Source organism: Calliphora vicina, chromosome 3 (assembly GCF_958450345.1).
Source record: "Calliphora vicina chromosome 3, idCalVici1.1, whole genome shotgun sequence".
In the NCBI taxonomy this organism is placed as follows: domain Eukaryota; kingdom Metazoa; phylum Arthropoda; class Insecta; order Diptera; family Calliphoridae; genus Calliphora; species Calliphora vicina.
Genome location: NC_088782.1, coordinates 502,379 through 527,478, shown reverse-complemented (window position 1 = coordinate 527,478; position 25,100 = coordinate 502,379). Strand labels below are relative to the sequence as shown.

The 25,100-nt window shown below is 28.8% G+C and overlaps 1 protein-coding gene across 1 annotated transcript in view; it reads left to right on the top strand.

Moving 5' to 3' along the window:
* Positions 1-25,092, top strand: part of LOC135953092 (DDB1- and CUL4-associated factor 8) — a 30,884-nt gene extending 5,792 nt beyond the window's left edge. The window contains exons 4-8 of the mRNA XM_065502761.1: positions 6,045-6,974; positions 7,102-7,244; positions 7,308-7,452; positions 20,313-20,405; positions 23,526-25,092. Coding sequence (XP_065358833.1) covers positions 6,045-6,974; positions 7,102-7,244; positions 7,308-7,452; positions 20,313-20,405; positions 23,526-23,798 — 1,584 coding nt within the window. The 3' untranslated portion in view covers positions 23,799-25,092. The remainder of the gene's footprint in view (positions 1-6,044; positions 6,975-7,101; positions 7,245-7,307; positions 7,453-20,312; positions 20,406-23,525) is intronic.
* The last annotated feature ends 8 nt before the right edge of the window (positions 25,093-25,100 follow it).

The window sequence follows — 25,100 nt, the reverse complement described above, 5'->3', positions numbered from 1 at the left end:
TCCTTCATTGTGCATTTTAATTATTAAATCCTTGATGTCTAAAGGAATTTTGGTTCCATTTTTATTATTTGCACTCATTTTAAATGTGAAAAAAGTAAAAATCAACAGTAAGATTTTAAATCAATGCTGACAACATTAGCAATTAGAAAAAAACTTTTTTTCTAAGTTCCGTTACATTTTAGAGCTGCATCATTTACTTTTTTGTACCTGTACGGGCAATTTTTTTAGTTTAATTTTAGCAGTGTTGCATTTTACTAATCGCTTAAAACCAATTAGATTATTATTTAATGTTTTTGTAACTGGGAAATTTATTACAACATTATAACGTATTCTAAAAATTAAAATTATTTGAATTGGTGAAATATTTTAGATAATATTACAAAATATGTTTTATAATGACTGGTGTACGGACAATTGTTTGAGTCAGTGTATCTGATGTATATTTGGTAACCAAATAACCAACATTGTGCAACCAAATTTGGTTGCACAGTACGAAACTGTCGTTGTCGTAAAACGACTACGCCTTACATGATAAGGCTGATTGATTCATTAATAATGACCGAATTTTTCTGCTGTGGCTGAAGAATTGTATTTGAGTGACAAAAACTCTTGCCAACTGACCATATACCGCTAGAATAGAAAATCATTCGTTTAGCAATATTCTAAACCATCGCAATGAATCTGAATATTGTAAAATTATGAAGAAAACATGCATATAAAGAAGGTGAAAAACTGTTTATTGGCCTAGGGGGTTTGTTGTTGTTGTTGTAACAGTTCGACTGTATCCGATTGTTCTTTCCTGTAATTATAAGAGTGAGTATTTTAATTATTTGTGTTGATGTCAGTAGGTGGAAGTGGGAGTTGGAGAAACTGCGCCACCTCAGTTGGTCTTAACCACAGGTCTATGGGGCGCAAATTTGTAGACCTGGTGGGACAATTAAATAAATGTATTGTATCGTGAGGACTTTGATGACAGGCGGGGCAACGGTTTAAAGTGCCAGGAACGATACGTTCTCGGTAGCAGTTGAGGAAACTGCACCAACCGGCTCTTAATTGTGCTAATATAGTTCTTGTATGCCTTGGTAATTGTCTCTCACAATCCGATATCGCAGGGGGGTGTTCATTTAGGACTCTGTTGCATGTGTAGCCATTAATGGCTTCAGTAACCGCCGTTTGATGCAACAATTTCCGAGCACTTGCAATAGACAATCTGTCGACGTCCGATGGTATGACATCTTGGATGTCGCTGCGAAAGTGTCGAAAGTCCATCCGGATGTGTCGGGGAAGAGGATCCTGCATCAGAATCTGATGGTTGGGGTGACTCGGCAGATGGCATGCCAACAGGAACTGTCTAGTCAACAACACATTATGTTGTCTGACCGACAGTAACCTGGTCTCCTCATGTAGATGATCCACATTCGTCATCTTGACACAACCGGTTGCGATCCGGAGAGCATTATTTTGGGCCGTTTGTAAACCTCGCCATTGGGTGTCACTGAGGAAAGAGGTCCATACTGGGGCAGCATAGTTGAGAAGAGAGCGACCAATTGCCTTGTATGTCGCTACAATCGTCTCTTTGTTCATGCCCCAAGAGGTGCCAGCTAGAGCTTTAAGGACCTTGTTCCTATTTTTAACCTTTTGGTTGATGTAGGTTGCGTGCCTTGAAAAGTGAAGGAGGCTGTCGAAGACTACCCCTAAAATTTTCGGGTTTTGAACCGTGGGGATAGTTCGACCTTCGACTGAGATGTTGAGCGCCGTCCTTACTTCTTTAGTCCAAGAGGTGAAAAGGGACACCGAGGATTTCGGAGCAGATAACCTGAGTTTGCGTTCCTGAAAAAAGTCTGTTATGGTGGCCAGGTATCGGGTAATTTTGGCACTTATGTCGTCGATGTTGACACCTGATGAAATAATAGTGCAATCATCTGCATACGACACCATAGAGACATTTGGGGGGGGTTCAGGTAGCTTGGCAAGATATATGTTGAAGAGCATCGGTGATAGTACTCCTCCTTGTGGCACGCCCATCTTTATCTTGCGGTATTTTGATTTCTGGCCTCTGAACTCGACAAACGCATGTCTTCCACATAGATAGTTGGCTATCCAGCGTTTGACATCATTTGGGAGTGTAGAGTTCACGATGTCATTAATCAGTATCGAGTGATCGACCGTATCGAATGCCTTGGATAAATCCAGTGCGGCGACGATGGTACGTTGACACGGTCGTTGCTGATTGAGGCCATTGGCGATCTGGGAGGTTATCTGAGTTAGAGCCGTTGTTGTGCTATGCGCTTCCCTGAATCCATGTTGATGTGTGGCGAGCGGGAAATGCTCTTTCAGGGTGGGTAATAGTAGGGATTCTAAAATCTTTGCTATTGGTGACAATAAGGAGATGGGGCGGTATGATTCTCCTAGGGTAGCTGATTTTTCCGGTTTTAGAATTGGGATAACTCGAGCCACTTTCCAGATATCTGGAATCACCAAATGGTGAATCGAGAGATTCAGAAGGTGGGTGAGATATTCCAGACCTACTTTACCGAGCTTCTTTAGCATTATCATTGAGATACCATCCGGACCTAGAGCTTTAGAAGGTTTCGATTTGGAGATAATGAACTCGACTTCACGGGAGGTGAAGGAGCGTGGCTGAGGATCTCGAGTAAGATTCTTAGTTCTCCGAACTATAGTCCTTTTGGTCCGGCTCTGCGTGGCGGGGTGTTCTATAAATTGCCTGCAGAATTGTGTTGCGCATTTCTTGGCATCTGTATGTTGCAAGTTATTAAACGCAATAGCAGCGAGGTTTTGATTTCTATTATTGTTTCCAGTTAGACTTTTGATAGTAGACCATAGCGATTTAGAGTCTGTTGAGCAATGATTCAGGTGGTCCAACCATTTGTTGCGGCGATGTTCGTCGACGATAAAGTCAATTTCAGCCGTCAACTGCTCAATTTGCTCATTAGCTGGATTGCTAGCACGCAGGAGATCGCGTTCCTGAGCCAATCGTGCTGCCTGTGATGGAAAATTTGGTCTAATATTTGGTATTCTTCCTGCGGGGATAAAGCGCCTTACCGCCTGAAGGACTATCTTTCTAAAGATTGCTTCACCCCTTCTGGCACATGTGGGGGGCGGCAAGTGACGTAGTGTATCGTCTATGTAGTTCGTAAAGCTGTGCCAGTCAGCTTTGTTGTAGTTAACGAACGTGCGCTTATCTGGCTCCACAAAGTCGCTAGACTTCTCTACTGTGATCAAGATAGGGATGTGATCGGAGTTTAATGCCGTTTGGGCTTGCCAGGTGGTATGGGCAAGAAGCGACATGCAGACGATGGAAATGTCTGGGGAGCTTGAACATCGAGCAGTTATTCTCGTAGAGAGGTCTTCGTTAATTGCAGCGAAGTCCGAGTCGTCTATCTGGTCTGATAATGAAATACCGCGTGGATCGTTTGGTAGCTTGGAGTACCAACTCTCGTGGTGAGCATTGAAATCACCAAGTATTATTCTGTTATCTCCTTGCAAAAGGTGTGCTATGCTGGGATGATAACTAGTCCCAATGCTGTTTACGGGTGGAATATATACATTGACAATTTCTAACTCAATATCTCCAGTTTTTATTGAGATGCTCATTACTTCCAGGTAGGGGTCAGGAGAGGGGGAGGGGGGTGGTACTGTCAACGTATAATTGACGCTTCGCTTTATGATAAAAGCAAGGCCACCACCATGATCACGTTCCCTGTCTTTCCGAATGATGTTGTAATCACTGGAAGCCGAGAGTCTACAATCCCTGGTTAGCTTCGTTTCTTGAATGGCGGCAATGAGGATGTTATTAACATGCATAAAATTGGTGATTTCCACGACCTTATTTCTAAGACCATTACAGTTTAACTGCATGATCTTAAACGATACTTGGGAATCCCCGATATGCAAAGGCCGCCGGGTATGGTGCTGATGGGGTGGTATATTTAATATACTTGGCAGTTGAGGTGGAGTTCTCGCCGGAGTTCTTGTTGTTGTAGTAGAGGCAGATGTTGGGGTGTCTGCACAACACTGTGCGGGGTGAATTGCACAGGTGTGGCTGGGGTGGCAACTGTCGCCGGGGGTATGTTTATGCAACAGGGGGCTAAAAAGCTATTACTCCAGTCCTTGTGCGAGCGTAATCCAGAGCATCTTCTCATATGGCACCAATTTTTACAGCCATTGCACTGAATTGATGTTATATTCCTTCTAATTACGTCCTGACAGACAGAATATGTCCATTGATTTGAACAGGGTCTGCTGTGTCCGGGGGTTGGGGATTGGACAAAATTTTGTCCGGGGGGTGGAGTTTGGACACGGGATTGTGGGATCGTAATTATGGGGGTAGTGCTGGGGTTTTGAGGCTGCGTACTACAACAAGATCCTACGAAGCTGGGGTTCCAGTCGCGGTGACTGGTGAGTCCTGAGCACCTTTTCAGGTGACACCAGTTATTACAAACGGTGCATTGTACTGAGGTGGTGTTACGCATTATGCGTTGTTGACATATTGAACAGAGCCAAATACTGGGACCTGGATTCTGTTCAACGCCGGCTATAATTAAAAGGATTTTGAGCAAAATTGCCGACATGTTTTGCTCACCTGGGGAAAAAACTTTCGGTTTGTACAGCTGTCGCTGAGTTGACAATCTTTGGCCGAATATGATTCGGGTCGTTCCGGAACGGAGATCCAATTGTCGTGGGAACGAGGGGGTTTGTTGTAGATATTACTTTAGATTGAAATCATAGTTGGGGGTAGTGCACTAATTTTTAACTATCACTAATAGTTAGTGGTAGTGTAAAATAATTCACTATTTTTTTAATGTTTAGTGATGAGTTGAAAAATATAAGCCTCACTCAATAATAGTGATAGTGTAGTTAAAATTTTTTAACTAATAATATTTTGAAAATAGTTAAACTATTTTTTTTTGCAGCCTAATGAAATAATTTTTTCTACACTAAAATTTTTAGTTAAAAAAATATTCCTGCACTATTTTTTTCAACAAAGAAATGTTTTACTCTATTCATAGTTTAAGTTAATATATTTAAGGAAAAAACATAAAATCGGTATATAAATACACAAATTACAATAAAAAGAGAAATAAGCAATTACACAGAAAATAATTAGCGATTATTGGCTTTAAGTAAAACAAGCTTTTCGAAATTCGAATCACTTAATTTATTTCTCCGATTAGAATCCACCATTCCACTAAAAGAAAATAACCGCTTTGCTGGAGCAGAAGAAGCCAAAGGCGTGTTAAATTTAAAAAGCATTTGCCTTATTATTGGATATTTGTTGAGACTGCAAATATCAGTGTCCGAGCTTAAAAGGAACGCACGTATTTCACTTTCTATGCCATCTTTCTGCACAAAGGTTGAAGGTCCTAATATTGAAGATGTTAATAAACTAAGTAATTTCTACAATAACTTTTTCACATACTGTCAATTTCCAAAAAATCTAAGAATCCTACATTATCAGTGTTTTTTTGTGTTATTATTTCTTCGGATGCTGAAAAACACTTTGAAGCTTGCTCAACAAACATCTATATATTTAATATTCTAGTTTAAACTGGAATAACTTCATGATCACTAATTTTGAATATATTAGTGCAAAGAAAATTATTGAAGCTTTTTTTTAGTTATTGTTAAATTTTTTAACTATTTGAGTTTAGTGCTTATTTCTACACTACCACTCAATTGATTTATAGTTAAAAAAATATCACTATCACTAAAAAATATTAGTGATAAAAATATAAGCTTCACTACCACTCAAGCTCATGAAAATTAGTTAAAAATATATTTTTTAAAATAATATTTAGTGATAGTGAAATGTTGATTGCACTGAACATTTAGTGCACTACCCCCATCTCTGATTGAAATAAAAGTAAAACAATTTTTGTTTGAGGAAAATTAAAGAACTTATAATAAAGGGCAACACTTTATAAATTTGTTTTTCGTTTTTATAGTTTAGTTGTTATTGAAATGATAAATATAATTAATATATGTATCTGCATACAACTTATTTAATTATTTTTTTTTTATAGTTTAATTACCATGCATCTTCAATTAGTAGCATATCCAGCGATAGTTCATCTGATAGCGATGACGATGATACCGACTTCGAACCCTATTTATTCGGAGATCGTTTAAGTCCCGACTTTGCCTCCAATGATTCAGCAGACTCGAATCGTCATAAAGAAAAAGACGAAGAAGTTAACAAATTGTTAAATAAACAAAAACCTCCCTACACTTGGTGCGGCAGTTATGAACTGATGCGTCGTGAACATGGTTTAAGTGGTGATGGGAGAACATCATTGCGCAATGGTTTCACTTACGGTTTTAAAAATCGTTTCTATGCATCTCGTCACATAGTTGAACGCATGAAAATTTCGCATGTCTTGCGCAAACACTCTGGTTGCGTCAACTGTGTGAGTTTCAATAAAACAGGTAATTTGCTGGTGACAGGTTCGGATGATGCACGACTTATTGTTTGGGACTGGGCTGTCAATAAAACGAAACATGTTTGGAAATCTGGTCACAGTGCCAACATCTTTCAATCGAAATTTTTGCCCTCATCATCGTGCATCGATATTATATCGGCCGGCCGTGATGGTAAAGTCAGACGTTCGATAGTTCCACCATCTGGTGGCAAGGTGCAGGTCTCACATCTTTATCCGCACTCGGGAGCAGTGCATAAACTAGTAATTTGTCCGGACAACCCATCGGAAATTATAAGTGTTGGTGAAGATGGTTGTATTTGTAGTAAAGATTTGAGGGAGGATATTCCGAAGGTTGATATGCTGAAAGTATTTTCGACAACTAAAAAACCGCGTAAAGTACGTCTATTTAGTATTTCACATCATCCATTTGCACCCGAAATTTGTGTCAGTGGTAGTGATCAATATGTGCGCGTCTACGATAAGAGATCAATGCGAGATCCTGTCCACACGATGTCACCGAAACATATATTACAAGTGAGTATAAATAAAATTTCATATTTTCTCGAAAAAATGGCAAACACCATTTTTTTCTTCGTATTTAACAACAACGAATTTAATGAGACTTACCAATACCAAGTATTTCAATAATTTGATTTCCTAGACCAATTCTATTAATGTTACTTGTTGTGTTTATAATAATACCGGCACGGAAATATTGGCCACCTATAGTGAAGATAATATTTATTTGTTTGATAATAAAAATTATGTGCCAGGAGAATATTTGCACTCTTACAAGGGTCATTTGTAAGTGTAAATAAAGAAATAGAATAAAATGAATATTAAAATTTACTTACTTATCTTCTGCAGCAACCAAAAAACCTTTAAAGGTGTTAATTTCTTTGGTCCGAATTGTGAATACATTATAAGCGGCAGTGATTGTGGTAATATATTTTATTGGGATAAAAACACTGAAGCCATACTCAATTTTATGCCGGGTGATACAGCTGGTGTGGTAAGTGAGAACAAAATATTACTGCATGCAACTTTCTTTATACAATTTATAGTACATATAACTACCCTCATTTCAATTGGCTTACATAATACACCATCGTCATAGATATTTATTTAATAAAACCATAGATTTCATTGATAAAGTTTTGGAGATACATAGGTTTTATTTTGTATGTCTGTCATTTACCATAAGTGGTAGTTAGTTATACCTAATAACCTAAATAACTTTTAACTAATATAAATATGTATATTTTAAAATCTTAATTATATAAATATTTAAATCCAAAAAAAAATGCAACAAGCGGTTATCAAAATCGTAATCTACGATGAATTCTAAGAATGTTTGCCGAAGAAACCATGGGTCTAAAATCAAAACCGAGTTTCCCATTTTTAACGCGAAAATTTTCAGAGACCAAAAATAACTGTTATTAAATTATTTGAGACTGAAAAAGTTAGGCATAAATCAATGAATAATTTTTACGTTTTCAAATAAGAGTTATAGATAATAAATATTTTTTTTCGTTGCTCATAACTTTTATTTTCGATTTATATTTTTTTACGTTGCCTCATAGCTTTTTTTTCAATTTGTATGTTTTTAAGTTGCCTAATAAGAGTTATTCTAAAGAATATATTTTTTTCGTTGCTCATAACTCAATAGAAGTTTCTTTCGCCACCTTGGTTGCATTTTATTAGTACATACATTGAATTTAACCTTTAAAGTCGCAAAAAATAAGCTTGGTATGAGATTGATGTTTTTTATTGTGTGTTTTTTAATTATGAAGAATTTTGTTTCACAATCAATGTTTTAGCAAACGCATTGTCCGCCAAGTTGCACCTTTTCTCAGTCAACAAAATACGCAAAGCAGAAAATGCTCTTTCAACAGAAAGCCGTTTAGCCGGCAGTGCATAGACAGTATGAACCAATTTATTTAAAAATTGCAAAAGTATCCTTTTTCTCTTCCTAATATTGCAACAAATTGGCTTCTACGTCCAGTCTCATAGGTTTAAAGCTCTCTATTTCAGCTATAGCTGCTAATAACTCTCGCGAAGTATTGCCTTTGTCATTTTCTGAAGATAAATCCCCTTCAAGTTCTCTAATTAATGTTCCGAACAACGATGACGTATTTAGATTCGTCGATTCGTCAATCAGAAAATCGGATATTGGTTGAAGTGGAGATACTTCAGGTGAAGTTAAATCGAAAATAAAAGTTATGAGTAACGAAAACAAATATTTATTATGAATAACTCTTATAAGGCAACGTAAAAACATAAAAATCTAAAAAATAAAAGTTATGAGCAACGAAAAAAAATATTTATTATGAATAACACTTATTGAAAAGCAAAACTTATTTTCATTGAGAAAAACTATTATTTAAAGAAACAAAAATTTATTTCTACAATATAACAGTTATGGCTAAATTTGTTTAGATATTTCTTATAACAGTTATGTCTCTGAAAATTTTCCTTTCGTATTTTATATTTTTGTTTAAATATACACAGAAAAAACTATTTCCGAAACCGTTTCAATTCAAATATATATCACATATTGAACTGGTTTCAATTATTTTATAATTGAATCAAGTATTCATGTGCTTAAAGAACTCAATTTGGGGTGTCTCGGGTATATTACAAATTAAAAATGATGCAAAATTGTTGTTCTCTATCCGATTTGAAATATTTGTATATATTTGGAATCTACTAGAAAGCAGATATGCGATTAGAGAAAATTTGGCATAAATTTAAAATTTAAATAAAAACAAGTAATAGAGCTATATTCGGCTATGCCGAATCTTAAATACCCTTCACCAAATTATACTTTAAAACAAAAATTTTAAATATTTTTATGTAAACAAAAATTAAATTTTATTTTTCCAATTTTTTGGAATTTTGTTGTTTCTGGGATAAAGATAATCTACATTCATCGCTTAAACCTAGATTAAACTAAAAATTGTGTTTCTCACTTATTGTTTTGTTACTATGTAATCTAGGTTTAACTGAGCATCATTGATGAGTTAAACCTAAGTATAAAATGCTAAAGCACAAACAGATAAAAAATAAAATAAACAATTCAGCACAGCAGCTCTTTGTTTTGATTTGCTTTATTAACATAAATATAATTTTTAGTATACATTTTATATACTTTAATGTTACTTTTTCTTTTACAAAGTAAAAATTTACAAAAAAAAATTATGTACGCGGTTGCTTTTTCTTATAAAATTTAAAGTGTTGCCATATTTATATAAACAAATTTGAGGAATAAACATGTGATTTGACTCAAAAGTATGGCAATGCTAACAAAATTAATCTATTAGTGAGAAACACAGTCATTGGTTAAATCCCGTCAAAATATGCTTCAGGTTTAATATAACAGCGTGTTAAGCTGAGTTTAACTGACAAGTAAGAAACTAGCTCTTAGTAATACAGATATAGGTCAAAAATATATCACAGCCATTTGTGGACCGATTTCTTCGGAAAGTCGATTTCAACCCACAGACGGACATGGCTATATCGACTCCGCTATCTATAACGATCCAGAATATACTATATACTTTGTGGGGTCGCAAATGAAAAATGTTGAAAACATATATTTTCTATAGAAAATCTTGTGTATAACAATATTTCCTATAGAAAATCTTGTGTATAACAATATTTCCTATAGAAAATCTTGTGTATAACAATATTTCCTATAGAAAATCTTGTGTATAACAATATTTCCTATAGAAAATCTTGTGTATAACAATATTTCCTATAGAAAATCTTGTGTATAACAATATTTCCTATAGAAAATCTTGTGTATAACAATATTTCCTATAGAAAATCTTGTGTATAACAATATTTTCTATAGAAAATCTTGTGTATAACAATATTTTCTATAGAAAATCTTGTGTATAACAATATTTTCTATAGAAAATCTTGTGTATAACAATATTTTCTATAGAAAATCTTGTGTATAACAATATTTTCTATAGAAAATCTTGTGTATAACAATATTTTCTATAGAAAATCTTGTGTATAACAATATTTTCTATAGAAAATCTTGTGTATAACAATATTTTCTATAGAAAATCTTGTGTATAACAATATTTTCTATAGAAAATCTTGTGTATAACAATATTTTCTATAGAAAATCTTGTGTATAACAATATTTTCTATAGAAAATCTTGTGTATAACAATATTTTCTATAGAAAATCTTGTGTATAACAATATTTTCTATAGAAAATCTTGTGTATAACAATATTTTCTATAGAAAATCTTGTGTATAACAATATTTTCTATAGAAAATCTTGTGTATAACAATATTTTCTATAGAAAATCTTGTGTATAACAATATTTTCTATAGAAAATCTTGTGTATAACAATATTTTCTATAGAAAATCTTGTGTATAACAATATTTTCTATAGAAAATCTTGTGTATAACAATATTTTCTATAGAAAATCTTGTGTATAACAATATTTTCTATAGAAAATCTTGTGTATAACAATATTTTCTATAGAAAATCTTGTGTATAACAATATTTTCTATAGAAAATCTTGTGTATAACAATATTTTCTATAGAAAATCTTGTGTATAACAATATTTTCTATAGAAAATCTTGTGTATAACAATATTTTCTATAGAAAATCTTGTGTATAACAATATTTTCTATAGAAAATCTTGTGTATAACAATATTTTCTATAGAAAATCTTGTGTATAACAATATTTTCTATAGAAAATCTTGTGTATAACAATATTTTCTATAGAAAATCTTGTGTATAACAATATTTTCTATAGAAAATCTTGTGTATAACAATATTTTCTATAGAAAATCTTGTGTATAACAATATTTTCTATAGAAAATCTTGTGTATAACAATATTTTCTATAGAAAATCTTGTGTATAACAATATTTTCTATAGAAAATCTTGTGTATAACAATATTTCCTATAGAAAATCTTGTGTATAACAATATTTCCTATAGAAAATCTTGTGTATAACAATATTTTCTATAGAAAATCTTGTGTATAACAATATTTCCTATAGAAAATCTTGTGTATAACAATATTTTCTATAGAAAATCTTGTGTATAACAATATTTTCTATAGAAAATCTTGTGTATAACAATATTTTCTATAGAAAATCTTGTGTATAACAATATTTTCTATAGAAAATCTTGTGTATAACAATATTTTCTATAGAAAATCTTGTGTATAACAATATTTTCTATAGAAAATCTTGTGTATAACAATATTTTCTATAGAAAATCTTGTGTATAACAATATTTTCTATAGAAAATCTTGTGTATAACAATATTTTCTATAGAAAATCTTGTGTATAACAATATTTTCTATAGAAAATCTTGTGTATAACAATATTTTCTATAGAAAATCTTGTGTATAACAATATTTTCTATAGAAAATCTTGTGTATAACAATATTTTCTATAGAAAATCTTGTGTATAACAATATTTTCTATAGAAAATCTTGTGTATAACAATATTTTCTATAGAAAATCTTGTGTATAACAATATTTTCTATAGAAAATCTTGTGTATAACAATATTTTCTATAGAAAATCTTGTGTATAACAATATTTTCTATAGAAAATCTTGTGTATAACAATATTTTCTATAGAAAATCTTGTGTATAACAATATTTTCTATAGAAAATCTTGTGTATAACAATATTTTCTATAGAAAATCTTGTGTATAACAATATTTTCTATAGAAAATCTTGTGTATAACAATATTTTCTATAGAAAATCTTGTGTATAACAATATTTTCTATAGAAAATCTTGTGTATAACAATATTTTCTATAGAAAATCTTGTGTATAACAATATTTTCTATAGAAAATCTTGTGTATAACAATATTTTCTATAGAAAATCTTGTGTATAACAATATTTTCTATAGAGAATCTTGTGTATAACAATATTTTCTATAGAGAATCTTGTGTATAACAATATTTTCTATAGAAAATCTTGTGTATAACAATATTTTCTATAGAAAATCTTGTGTATAACAATATTTTCTATAGAAAATCTTGTGTATAACAATATTTTCTATAGAAAATCTTGTGTATAACAATATTTTCTATAGAAAATCTTGTGTATAACAATATTTTCTATAGAAAATCTTGTGTATAACAATATTTTCTATAGAAAATCTTGTGTATAACAATATTTTCTATAGAAAATCTTGTGTATAACAATATTTTCTATAGAAAATCTTGTGTATAACAATATTTTCTATAGAAAATCTTGTGTATAACAATATTTTCTATAGAAAATCTTGTGTATAACAATATTTTCTATAGAAAATCTTGTGTATAACAATATTTTCTATAGAAAATCTTGTGTATAACAATATTTTCTATAGAAAATCTTGTGTATAACAATATTTTCTATAGAAAATCTTGTGTATAACAATATTTTCTATAGAAAATCTTGTGTATAACAATATTTTCTATAGAAAATCTTGTGTATAACAATATTTTCTATAGAAAATCTTGTGTATAACAATATTTTCTATAGAAAATCTTGTGTATAACAATATTTTCTATAGAAAATCTTGTGTATAACAATATTTTCTATAGAAAATCTTGTGTATAACAATATTTTCTATAGAAAATCTTGTGTATAACAATATTTTCTATAGAAAATCTTGTGTATAACAATATTTTCTATAGAAAATCTTGTGTATAACAATATTTTCTATAGAAAATCTTGTGTATAACAATATTTTCTATAGAAAATCTTGTGTATAACAATATTTTCTATAGAAAATCTTGTGTATAACAATATTTTCTATAGAAAATCTTGTGTATAACAATATTTTGTATAGAAAATCTTGTGTATAACAATATTTTGTATAGAAAATCTTGTGTATAACAATATTTTGTATAGAAAATCTTGTGTATAACAATATTTTCTATAGAAAATCTTGTGTATAACAATATTTTCTATAGAAAATCTTGTGTATAACAATATTTTCTATACAAAATCTTGTGTATAAGAATATTTTCTATAGAAAATCTTGTGTATAAGAATATTTTCTATAGAAAATCTTGTGTATAACAATATTTTCTATAGAAAATCTTGTGTATAACAATATTTTCTATAGAAAATCTTGTGTATAACAATATTTTCTATAGAAAATCTTGTGTATAACAATATTTTGTATAGAAAATCTTGTGTATAACAATATTTTGTATAGAAAATCTTGTGTATAACAATATTTTCTATAGAAAATCTTGTGTATAACAATATTTTCTATAGAAAATCTTGTGTATAACAATATTTTCTATAGAAAATCTTGTGTATAACAATATTTTCTATAGAAAATCTTGTGTATAAGAATATTTTCTATAGAAAATCTTGTGTATAAGAATATTTTCTATACAAAATCTTGTGTATAAGAATATTTTCTATACAAAATCTTGTGTATAAGAATATTTTCTATACAAAATCTTGTGTATAAGAATATTTTCTATAGAAAATCTTGTGTATAACAATATTTTCTATAGAAAATCTTGTGTATAACAATATTTTCTATAGAAAATCTTGTGTATAACAATATTTTCTATAGAAAATCTTGTGTATAACAATATTTTCTATAGAAAATCTTGTGTATAACAATATTTTCTATAGAAAATCTTGTGTATAACAATATTTTCTATAGAAAATCTTGTGTATAACAATATTTTCTATAGAAAATCTTGTGTATAACAATATTTCCTATAGAAAATCTTGTGTATAACAATATTTCCTATAGAAAATCTTGTGTATAACAATATTTCCTATAGAAAATCTTGTGTATAACAATATTTCCTATAGAAAATCTTGTGTATAACAATATTTCCTATAGAAAATCTTGTGTATAACAATATTTTCTATAGAAAATCTTGTGTATAACAATATTTTCTATAGAAAATCTTGTGTATAACAATATTTTCTATAGAAAATCTTGTGTATAACAATATTTTCTATAGAAAATCTTGTGTATAACAATATTTTCTATAGAAAATCTTGTGTATAACAATATTTTCTATAGAAAATCTTGTGTATAACAATATTTCCTATAGAAAATCTTGTGTATAACAATATTTCCTATAGAAAATCTTGTGTATAACAATATTTCCTATAGAAAATCTTGTGTATAACAATATTTCCTATAGAAAATCTTGTGTATAACAATATTTTCTATAGAAAATCTTGTGTATAACAATATTTTCTATAGAAAATCTTGTGTATAACAATATTTTCTATAGAAAATCTTGTGTATAACAATATTTTCTATAGAAAATCTTGTGTATAACAATATTTTCTATAGAAAATCTTGTGTATAACAATATTTTCTATAGAAAATCTTGTGTATAACAATATTTTCTATAGAAAATCTTGTGTATAACAATATTTTCTATAGAAAATCTTGTGTATAACAATATTTTCTATAGAAAATCTTGTGTATAGCAATATTTCCTATAGAAAATCTTGTGTATAACAATATTTCCTATAGAAAATCTTGTGTATAACAATATTTCCTATAGAAAATCTTGTGTATAACAATATTTCCTATAGAAAATCTTGTGTATAACAATATTTCCTATAGAAAATCTTGTGTATAACAATATTTCCTATAGAAAATCTTGTGTATAACAATATTTCCTATAGAAAATCTTGTGTATAACAATATTTCCTATAGAAAATCTTGTGTATAACAATATTTTCTGTAGAAAATCTTGTGTATAACAATATTTTCTGTAGAAAATCTTGTGAATAACAATATTTTCTGTAGAAAATCTTGTGTATAACAATATTTTCTATAGAAAATCTTGTGTATAACAATATTTTCTATAGAAAATCTTGTGTATAACAATATTTTCTATAGAAAATCTTGTGTATAACAATATTTCCTATAGAAAATCTTGTGTATAACAATATTTCCTATAGAAAATCTTGTGTATAACAATATTTCCTATAGAAAATCTTGTGTATAACAATATTTCCTATAGAAAATCTTGTGTATAACAATATTTCCTATAGAAAATCTTGTGTATAACAATATTTTCTATAGAAAATCTTGTGTATAACAATATTTTCTATAGAAAATCTTGTGTATAACAATATTTTCTATAGAAAATCTTGTGTATAACAATATTTTCTATACAAAATCTTGTGTATAACAATATTTTCTATACAAAATCTTGTGTATAACAATATTTTCTATAGAAAATCTTGTGTATAACAATATTTTCTATAGAAAATCTTGTGTATAACAATATTTTCTATAGAAAATCTTGTGTATAACAATATTTTCTATAGAAAATCTTGTGTATAACAATATTTTCTATAGAAAATCTTGTGTATAACAATATTTTCTATAGAAAATCTTGTGTATAACAATATTTTCTATAGAAAATCTTGTGTATAACAATATTTTCTATAGAAAATCTTGTGTATAACAATATTTTCTATAGAAAATCTTGTGTATAACAATATTTTCTATAGAAAATCTTGTGTATAACAATATTTTCTATAGAAAATCTTGTGTATAACAATATTTTCTATAGAAAATCTTGTGTATAGCAATATTTCCTATAGAAAATCTTGTGTATAACAATATTTCCTATAGAAAATCTTGTGTATAACAATATTTCCTATAGAAAATCTTGTGTATAACAATATTTCCTATAGAAAATCTTGTGTATAACAATATTTCCTATAGAAAATCTTGTGTATAACAATATTTCCTATAGAAAATCTTGTGTATAACAATATTTCCTATAGAAAATCTTGTGTATAACAATATTTTCTGTAGAAAATCTTGTGTATAACAATATTTTCTGTAGAAAATCTTGTGAATAACAATATTTTCTGTAGAAAATCTTTTGTATAACAATATTTTCTGTAGAAAATCTTGTGTATAACAATATTTTCTGTAGAAAGTCTTGTGTATAACAATATTTTCTATAGAAGATCTTGTGTATAACAATATTTTCTATAGAAAATCTTGTGTATAATAATATTTTCTATAGAAAATCTTGTGTATAATAATATTTTCTGTAGAAAATCTTAAGTAGGTATAACTACATTTTCTAAAGAAAATCTCGTATTCAACAGCATTTTGTATAGACAATTTTGCGATAACAGACGACTATTTACAACATAAAGCTACTGTAATATGAAAATATTAAAATTTTAAGTACTCTGGTGATGAAGAAAGTAATTTTTTAATACTATTTTAATATAAGATTTAAAGAAAAGAAAATCTCAAAATATTTGTAACCAAGTTTGTTTAAAAAAATAACCAAAATGCTAAAAAATAACCGAAAAAAATTTATTGGAAACGTCATGTTTTTAACTTTTGAATATCACGTAAATAAAAAACTCAAATTTCTATTGCTGCAGTTAGATTTAAATTACCTAAAGAATTAATTTATAATAAAAATGTTTTTTAGGATGTAAAATTTCGGGGTATTATCCAAATATTTTATTACATTTTTAATTAATTTTTCATTTTAATTAAAAACTATGTTAAATTATTATTTTTTTATCGTTTTCGGAATATAACATTTTAGTGAGAATAAAGCTAAAAGAGTCAAAATTTTTTTTTTTTTTGGAGTACACCTTACTTATATTGGTGTATATATACGATATCGTTATAATATAAAAATAAAAATAACCAAAATGAAAAATAAATACACTTCTACACATCAGGAAAAAAATAACCAATTTTGGTTATAAATAATCAAAACGGCAACACTATTAGTGAATAAGATTCAAGGCGAATTTATATACCAGGTGGTGTTGATGGCACATCTGATTAATGTTGTTTGGATGTTTGAGCTGTCAATTATCCTTGTTTGTTGCGGCGAATGTTACAACAAATGTAAATGTAACAAAAACAACAGGCAAACTTTGACAGCTTAAACCAGCTTATTATTATATGTACATATATTTGCATGACGTCATTGAAAACAATGACAAATTACATTGTTTTTTTGTTTTTTGCTTATATCTCAGCCCATTGTAGGTCCAACTTTCAATGGTCTTATATACGTCGTTGCAAAGGTCTTTGAAATATCTTTCATTAGATATCCATATTGTCTATATTAACGACTTAGTAATCCAGATATAGGTCAAAAATAGGTAAAAAATCGAAGTTGTCCTGGTTTTTTCCTTATATCTCAGCCATTTGTTGACCGATTTTCTTGATTTTAAATAGCAACCGAGCCGGAAGAATTCCGGAGATATTGATATATGAATCATGTATGTATGTATGTATGTATGTATGTTATTTGGGGGCTTCGGAAAGTTGATTTCAACACACAGACGGACAGACGGACATGGCTATATCGATTCCGCTATCTATAACGATCCAGAATATATATACTTTATGGGGTCGCAAATGAAAAATGTGGAAATTACAAACGGAATGACAAACTTATATATACCCTTGCCACTCATGGTGAAGGGTATAAAAATAGGTCTACTTCGGAAGGCCACGCACTTATACAAATATTGAAATTATTTTTCTTCTATAGTAAAATCTTACCGTTGTGAAAAATATAATCACATTATTTATTTTGTTTTTATTTTCTGTATAACTAAAGATTAATGTAAGTATTTTTTTTCGAAAAAAATTGGGAAAAAAATACTTTTTCAAATTGTTTTAATTTAAGTGCACATAACTTTTGACTTGGTATCGATTTTGAAATTATTTTTTCCTTATAATACTAATAAATTAGTTGTTAATTAAAAAATATATATTTGAAAAAAATCGGGAGAGATTTGGATCCGATATTTGCAAAAATACAGACCAAGGTAGGTAAAAAACATAAAATTTTAAATTTCAATGGTGAATATCTCGTAAACTATAAAAGATAAAATATAGTTATAGTAATAGTAATATGTTTTGTAGCCCTCTTCTTCTAGATTATACATATCGTCACCTAAAATGCAAAACAACGTATCATCAAAAAATTCGAAATTGATTTTATTATTGATTACGATTCACTACATCATATTACATACATATGTGTACAAAATTTTAATCTTTTACTATCAAAAATAACCAAGTTATAACCAAAATTGAAACTACATTATCATCAAGTACATGATTTTCTTAAACAAAATAACGTATACGCTTTGAGTAATTAATTAATAAATCGTTTTTACCTTATTTTAGGTAGTATCCTAATTTTTATACCCTTCACCTTCGTGAGAAGGGTATATATAAGTTTGTCATTCCGTTTGTAATTTCTACATTTTTCATTTCCGACCCTATAAAGTATATATATTCTGGATCCTTATAGATAGCGGAGTCGATTAAGTCAGATATCTTCGGGATCCAAATCTTCAATAATTCTGTCAGACATGCTTTCGAGAATTTTGCTATTTAAAATCAGCAAAATCGGTCCACAAATGGCTGAGATATGAGGAAAAAACCAAGACAACCTCGATTTTTGACCTATATCTGGATTACTAAGACATTAATATAGACAATATGGATTACTAAGACATTAATATAGACAGATATTTCAAAGACATTTGCAACGACGTATATAAGACCATAGTAAGTACAATGGATCAAAATCGGAAAAAAAATTTTAACCCGAATTTTTTTTCACAAAAAAAATTGAAAAAACTAAAAAAAAATTAAAATTTAAAAAAAAAATTAAAAAATTTAATTTTAAATCGGGTTAAAATTTAAAATAATGGAAAACATTTTTTTTCCAAAAAATGAAAAAAACAACTGGAAAAAAAATAAAATTTTGTTTACCTAAAAATATTTAAAATTTTGAAGTATAATTTGGTGAAGGGTATATAAGATTCGGCACAGCCGAATATAGCACTCTTACTTGTTTTTATTAAATTTGATGCAATTGAATATTTTTTGCAGTCTTAATGAAAATTTAATGAAGAACCTTTTTTAGTTTAAAAAAGTAGTTGTTAGTAATTAAAATAAAAAAAACATAATAAAATTAAAAATGTATAAATAAATTTTTTTTTCATAAAAATTTATATTGATGATACGTTTTTTTGTTTCAGAAAATAACAATTCAAAAAAACGTAAGCCACATATCTTAAAGTGTGCTTTGAAAAAATCAGTTTTTTTTCATAAAATATATTTCTAGAGACATTTTAATTCAGATTTGTAAATTTTGTTTCAATATCTCAAGTAGTTTTCATTTTATATCGTTTTTTGTTTCTCCTATAAACTTATGAAAAGTGATGTTACGTTATTTTGCATTTTAGGTGACGATATGTACAAATCTTTCAAATAAAATAGAGAACACAAATTTGGCATCATTTTTAATTTTTAATATACCCGAGACACCCCAATTTGAGGCCTTGATGCTCCGCCCCACCCTAATGTTGAAAGTCCGAATTTAAAATTTAAGCTCAGTAACAACTCCTCTATAGTCGTGAGAAATTTTATTAAAATCGGATTATCGGTTTGGAACTTACAAATTTATTTACACCTTTTTTATTTTTCATTTCCCCCCAAAAAATCCCAAACATAGTCAAGTTTCTTAAAAGGCTCAATAAAATGTTAGCACATTTAAACAAAAATATAAAATACGAAAGCGAAAATTTTCGCGTGAAAAATTGGAAGCTCCATTTTGATTTTAGACCCATGGTTTCTTCGGCAAAACTTCTTAGAATTCATCGTAGATTACGATTTTGATAACCACTTTGTCGAGAAAAAAATTTACCCACTCTAATATACATAATTTTGGTTTACTGCTTATTTTATTTTATTTGTATTGGCAATTGTGTTATATACATACATACATATGTATATGTATGTAAAATATAACAAAGTGTTAAATGTGTTTTTTAAAAGTGAAACAAAAATATATAAATTTATTAATACAGGTCAATTGTTTGGAACCCCATCCTAATACACCCATTTTGGCCACATCTGGCCTTGATCATAACATAAAAATTTGGACACCAAGTGCTGAAAAGGTAAATTATTATTTTCATATTTAAATGCAATACTAATCCACTAAAGCCCTAATTAAAACCTATTACAAATTACAAAGGTCAACAGCAAAAAAGGCTTGACTAACCACTATACAGATTTGATGCATCATGGCTACCTAAGTACATAAATGGTAAAATTTTTCAATTCTTGTAAAAAAAATTGTGTAAAATTATAAATTTTATTAGACGTTTCTCCACATAATTAATGATAACTCAAAAATGGTTAGTCCAATGTTATTAAAATTATAAATATTAGAAATGTTGAGATTTACATAACCTTTAATCCGTTCATATATTGCGTTTCAATCGGCTCAGTAGTTACGGAGTTATAATAACAAATTGAAGCAAAAAATATTGTCGCCGAATGGCTCATAAGCGAGCTGAAATTTTATTATTTGTTTTTATTATTTGTCTTTATTATTTTATTATTTGTCATTGTATAATTTTGTATTTCATTTAAAATATTTATTTGAATTTATATGGCGTCCTGTGAGCCGCCTTAATGTTTTGTTTATTTGTCTTATTTACCTATTTGTTAGTGAAGATTATGTATTAGTTGTTGTTCTTTTTACGTTGATCTCACTGCAGTGCTTTTGTTTCGTTAAGTTGGTACCGTTATTTTTAATGTGTTATACACATAAATAACTAGTGGTCCAAAACAAAATAATATTTTAAGTAAAGTCAGTTCATAAGGGAAAAGCACTGCGGTAAGTAGATGCATTTTATTTGTATTTCTTTATTTAATTTTAATAATTTTTTTAATAGAAATAAACGCACGCACGCACACAGTGTTGCACGCATCGCACCGCACATTACTGCAAATTATTTAAAATTGTTTGTGTCTTTTTTGGTGTTGTTAAATTCGCCCCTTATGGACGACCATCGCAGCCAGCGATAACAAATATATTTTTATGTGAAAATTTTAATTTTTTGTTCTAAAAAACTCATGAAAAATCGAAAACGTCGGATATTGTTCAGGTTTATTGCTCTAACGCAAAGCCACATATAATAGCAACAAAATGAGATATCGATCATAAAAATTTATTGATTCTTTTCTTAAGTGAATTCGCTCATTTTCACAAAATTTTATAGCCCATTCACATACGCTTGATTATCATGATAATATCATGATTATCACTCTATGACAAAAAGGTGTTCACATAACTTTTGACTCGATTTTCTGGACATTATTTTGATATTTATAAATTTGAAAATTTGCACACAAAAATACGTTAGACATAAGAATCGAATAAAAAAAAATTATATTCGGCTTTTAAATTCCATTAAAAAATATTAATAACACACATTTGTATAAACAAATTAAATAATTTATAAAATTTGTTTGACATTTTATTTTTGTTTATTATTTTGTATGTATTTTATTTATAACCCAACAAACACAAATTTATACATTTAAAAATGTATATTTATATATTTTGATCTCAAACGTAATTCTCATGTCTTTCTCGAACAATAATATCGAATTTAACTTAAAATTTAATGTTTAATTTAAAAATAAATGTTTGTTGGTATAAAGTTATATCAAAGTGTTGCCACTGTTTTGTACTAAAATTACAGGATGATTCCTGTATTTGAAATGATTTCCGACGTGATTTTAATATTATCGAGATAATTTTACTCGATTTTGTTTGAACAAATGTATGGGAAATCACATGATAATTATATGATTTGTAGATTATCGAGTCGATTTTCAAAATCGAGTGTATGTGAATGGGCTATTAATTTTTTATTATATACATACATACAATTGAGTAGTTCTTCTTTCGATTGATTGAATTTTGAAATCATTTTCCCCATGCTATGTACAAATTTTCACATACATATATATTGCATTTCAATCGGCTCAATAGTTTCAGAGTTATAATAACAAATTGAAGCAAACAATTTATTTTTTACGTGAAAATGAATTTTTTTTGTTTAAAAAAAATCAATTAAGTGAATTCGTTCATTTTCACAAAATTGTATAGCTTACAATGAGTGTACTTTGAGTGGACATTTTACATGTGTTTTGTTTTTGTTACAATATATAAACGGATTAAAGGTTATGTACAGGGACCCTAATAATTATGACATTTATAATAAAAATCACAACATAATTGTTATTTTCTTATTTTTATTTTTTTGTCAGAAATATTTGTCAGACTTTGATTTTTATTTTTTTTTTTGTCAAAAATAATTGTCAAACTTTGATTTTTATTTGTCAGGAATATTTGTTTGACTTTGATTTTTATTTTTTTTGATCAGAAGGAATTGCTATTTTTTTTTTGTCAAACTATGATTTTTTTGGCAGATATAAAAATTAATTATTGATTTTTATTAGACTCTGACAGATATGTAAATAAAATTCAATAATTAATTTATATTTCTGCCAAAAAATAAAAATCATAGTTTGACAAATATGTCTGACAAAAAAATAAAAATCAAAAAATAACAATTGTTTATGACAAAAAAAATAAAAATCAAGAATTTAAAAATCATGTTTTTTTATGAAAATATAGTTGGAAGCGATTAAAATGGTATGTTTCACTTGACTCTCCGATATATTCTTGTGATGGCTTTTTTCCTTTGAAATTTCAAGAATAATTATTATTTTCGGTCCCTGGTTATGTAAATATCAACTTTTCTAAGTTTATTTTAATAACATCGGACTAACAATTTTTGAGTTATCATTAATTATTGGGAGAAACGTCTAAAAAAAATTCACAATTTTACAAAAACATATTTTTTAAAAAAAACCTCTCCATAGAATTTAAAATTTGTACCATATTTTAACTACTGAAACCACCACCATACATCAAAATTGTGTAGTTGTTTAAAAAGCCTCTATATTAATCGAATAGCTTGAATACAATTTTTATAAATTTGTTATCATAGAGAATATGTTTGTTATAGTATTAATTCGTAATAGTTTTTAGTTAGTGAATAGAGCTATAACTCAATTTGTCTCTATGTTTGAGTGAAAAGATTCTTGTTTGGCTCATACTGGATTAATATTTAAATTTTCTTGCATTATTTCGATTATTTATTTCTTTCCCTATTAATTCCTCCCTCTCTCTCTCCCCCACACGTTCTGTCTTCTAGCATCCACCTGATTTATCCAAACTCACTAATTGTGTAAGACGTAATATACGATGTACTGCTTTAAACGGCATGGATTTTAATCATGGTCAGATGCAATTTTTCATTAGACAAATATTATGTCGCCATAGTGCCAATCGTCGCCAACGCAATCGCGAAGCAAATGAATCAGACAGTGATAATAACCTCAGTAGTGATGATTCTTCGGTACCAGACATACATACCGAATCAGATGACGATGATGATCTACGACATTTAGCCTGCGGTACCCAATAAATCTGTTGTTGTTGTTGTCGATAAAAATATTAATACAGGGGGAGCCGAGCGGAAAGTAATAAATAAAAATAAGGAGGGATATATGATGTATGTGAGAAGAATTTAATGAGAATGAGACTGGGTTCTGAGCGTTTTATTTCTATTATTAATCGTTTCATTTAAATTATTGCTGAATCGGCTTCATTTTCAATATTTTTTTTTCTTTTTAATGTTGTTTTGTTTGCAATTGAATTGTAATACATACAGTGACTCAAACGCAAAATCGGACAAGAGTTTTTCGGATGTAAATATGCTCTAAACAAAAATAAAATAAAAAAAAATTTTCGCTTCTATTTACACTCCACATACCTATATATCTAAAAAATAACAAAAACTATGGTTTGGGCTGCACATTGAGTGCCGGAGAATGCAATTTATATTTTATCGATGGCAAAATGGACAAATTGGAGCAAAGTGCGATAAAGTGGGTACAGAAAACATCTTTTCCTTTTATCAAGACTACGATCCCAAGCTCACACCAGGAGTTGCAAATCTTTGGTTGATCCATAACTGTCCCAAACTTATAGAAACTCCTGTACAGAGCCCAGTCTTTAATGCAATTGAGCATCTTTGGGAGGAATTATCTAGGAGAGTGCATCAAATAAAATTTAACACGTTAGTTCAGATAAAAGAGTCCTTACTGGAAGCATGGACCTCAAAAGAGCCGGAAGGAAGTATGTCAAAACATGGTGAAATCGATTCAAAAGCGATTACAGGTCATTCGAGACAACAAAGTTAACTAAATATTTATCGCACATAAATATTTGAATACCTATTTTAATCTGTCCGATTTTGCGTTTGGCACAAAAAATTTAGTTATTTTGGTTTTTATGCAAATGTTTACAGTTTTAATTATGCAAATTTTAGTTTTTGTTATTTTTTTAGAGATATAGGTATGTGGAGTGTAAATAGAAGCGAAAAAAAATATTTTTTTTTTGGTACATCCTTTTATGTTTAGAGCACATTTATATCAGAAAAACTCTTGTCCGATTTTGCGTTTGAGACACTGTATTTTATTTTTTGTATCAGTTTCTTTATTTTTTGTGTATAAAGCTCATGTGTCCATGATAAGTACATGCATGTAATATTGTCCTTAAGTCTTAAATTTTGAGGAAAACAAACAAATTATTTAAAATTCATACATATGTTTATAGTTTTAAATCAGTTATTTTTGTTAATCGAAAATATATATTTATTTATGAAAAACATAAAAATTAATCAATGAAAATAAATGTTATCGTAAATAAAATATAAATCGGTTGG